The 2,731-nt window shown below is 41.1% G+C and overlaps 1 protein-coding gene across 1 annotated transcript; it reads right to left on the bottom strand.

Annotated features, from left to right (window-relative positions):
- Positions 1-1,889: 1,889 nt before the first annotated feature.
- LOC145788237 (uncharacterized) lies at positions 1,890-2,444 on the bottom strand. The gene has a single exon (XM_082600008.1). The coding sequence runs from the start codon at positions 2,442-2,444 to the stop codon at positions 1,890-1,892; it is 555 nt and encodes a 184-aa protein (XP_082456134.1).
- Positions 2,445-2,731: the final 287 nt, after the last annotated feature.

The following is a 2,731-nucleotide window of genomic DNA, read 5'->3' as shown; positions in this document are numbered from 1 at the left end:
AGGTGTTTATCTTTGAGTGTTTCGTCACTAAGCTGAACAAGGAAGCGTTCTGTTACCGGTATGTTGGCAATAGTCATTTCAACATGCTCCTGCACCTCCATGATGGATAACGATGGCTCTGAAATGTACGACAGGGTGTGTGCTACGTACATGTGCTTTCCTGGTGTATGCGATATGTCTATGTCGTACATCTGCAGCTTGATCATCAATCTTTGTACACGTAAAGGGCAATTGTTTAACGGTTTAGCAAACAGAGAAATTAAAGGCTTATGATTTGTCTCTACAAGAATTTTTTGTCCATATATGTACTAGTGAAAATGTTCACAAGCGTAAGATGTTGCCAAAAGCTCCTTTTCGATTTGAGCATATCTTAATTGTTTCTGCGGGCTGCATAACTCGAGCCGCATATGCTACCGGGTGCCATTCTTCGTTGTGTTTTTGTAAGAGACAAGCCCCTAGACCTTCTTTGGATGCATCAGCTGAAACTTTTATTGGTAATAAGGGATTAAAAAAACTTTAAAACACCATCACAACATACAGTACCAATCGTTTCAGATCGGCCCACTCTTCGTCATGTTGAGACGTCCAGCTCCACTCACTGTTAACATGGGTGAGACTTCTCAGCTGAGTTGATTTCTCTGACAATGACGGAATAAATCTTCCCAAGAAATTTATCATACCTAAAAATCGTTGTACCTACTTCTTTCTTATTGGTTGGCTTCACCATTTCTTTGATAGCTTTAACCTTTTCTGGATCTGGCTTCAGTCCTTCCTTGCAGAGCAAATCTCCCATGAACGTAATCTCTGTCACTCCAAACACACACTTTTCTTTGTTGAGTTTCAAGTTAGCCTCGCGTGTAACTTGCATTACTTGTCTCAGTCGAGCATCATGCTCTTGTTTTGTAGATCCCCAAACAATTATATCATCCATAGGCCTAAACGTTTCTACTCCACTGATATGTTCATACAGCAAGTGCACTACTTTATGAAATACTTCTGGTGCCGATGAAATACCAAAAGGGAGACGAAGAAACTTGTATCTGCCAAACGGAGTGTTGAATGTGCATAGTTTAGCACTAGCATCGTCCAACATGATCTGCCAAAAACCAGAGAGGGCATCGAGTTTTGAAAAATATTTTGCGTTGCCAAGCTGTGAAAGCAGCTCATCTCTAGTGGGAAGATTACAATGTTCTCGCATAACCGCTTTATTTAAATCTCGAGGGTCAAGACAAAGACGAAGGCTGCCATTCTTTTTATTTACAATCACCAAAAAATTTACCCAATCGGACGGTTCATTAACTTTTTCAACAACATTGAGTTCTTCAAGACAATCCAATTCTGCTTCGAGTTTATCTCTTACGGCAAACGGTACCTTTCTGCTTGCATGGACAACTGGAGGGACTGTCGAGTCGATTTTTATGGAATGTAAACCTGCAACGCAACCCAAACCATGAAAAACGTCATCATACTCCGCTATCAACTGAGTATAGCCGCAGGAGTTTACCGAAGCAACTTTACGAATAAGCTTTAAATCCTCACAGCACTTCAATCCAATCAGGGAAGAGGAGTTGGACACTGTCACAATTACAAATTCTATATTATTTAAAGCAAGCTTATTATAAGCAATTGATAGGTTGCACTTTTCCAACACTGGAATCTTATGTTGTCCATAGCTAGATAGCATTATGTCAGTCTTGGTAATTGGAGGAGGGTGCTTAATTTTATTGAAATCCTCTAAAAGGTAATTAGATTCACTTAAGCACCAGTATCAACTTTAAAATGAAGCTGCGTATCGTTGATAGTTAATGATACAGTCCAATCACGTGCAGAAGTACTTGCAGAATCAACGCGCAGGTGTGAATCAATCACGCTTTCGTTTGACACTTCGTTCACTTGTTTGCGTTGTTCTCTTCGGCGGTAGGAGCAGAACTTCGAAAAACGATTTTTTTTTGGTTGCAGTTGTAACACAACTTTCCATATGCCGGGCAGTTTCGACGTTCATGTTGCCGCCCGCAATATCTACAGTTTATTACGAATTTTTCTTTGTTAAGAACTCCATATCTTTGGTTGGTTGTCTTCACTTCAGCTACAGCATTACTGCATTCCGCTTTGTTGGCAATAATTGGCCCGTAACGTTTAGCAGCTTCTCTTGCCCTGGCAACTTCGAGAGATTTTTCCAGACTGAGGTTTTCTACTTGCAGTAGTTGCTCTCTCAGTTGCTGATTTGAACAGCCGCAGACCAGTCTATCACATATTAAAGAATCAGTGATTTCGCCGAACTCACAACTCTTTGCACGCAGCTTGAGTTCTGTGACAAACTGGTCTATTGTTTGCCCTTGCTGTTGTTCATAGGAATAAAACTTGTAGCGTTCGATGCCCTGGTTCGATGGTAATATTTTTTCTTGGACAACAATATTTTTGAAATGCAGCGACAACAACTTCATATTTTTGTTCCTCACCATCATCAAAGCGAAACGAATTATAAATTTCTGTGGCATCCTCGCCCAGCGAATACAACAACAGCGAAGTCTTTACCTTGTCAGGCTTTGAATCGTAATTAATGGCGGTTACGTAAAGGCGAAATCTTTGAATGAACCTATCCCAATTCTTGCTGATATTATCGGACCACTGTATTTGAGCAGGAACTGGCACTGTTCCAGGCCCGTAGTTGCCGGGGGGGCTTGGGGGGGCAATCCCCCCAAGCTCAAAGCTTTTAGTTATTTCCTTGTAG

Source organism: Aplidium turbinatum, chromosome 1 (assembly GCF_918807975.1).
Source record: "Aplidium turbinatum chromosome 1, kaAplTurb1.1, whole genome shotgun sequence".
In the NCBI taxonomy this organism is placed as follows: domain Eukaryota; kingdom Metazoa; phylum Chordata; class Ascidiacea; order Aplousobranchia; family Polyclinidae; genus Aplidium; species Aplidium turbinatum.
Note: the sequence above shows the minus strand (reverse complement) of the source record. Positions and strands in the feature narration are given on the sequence as shown.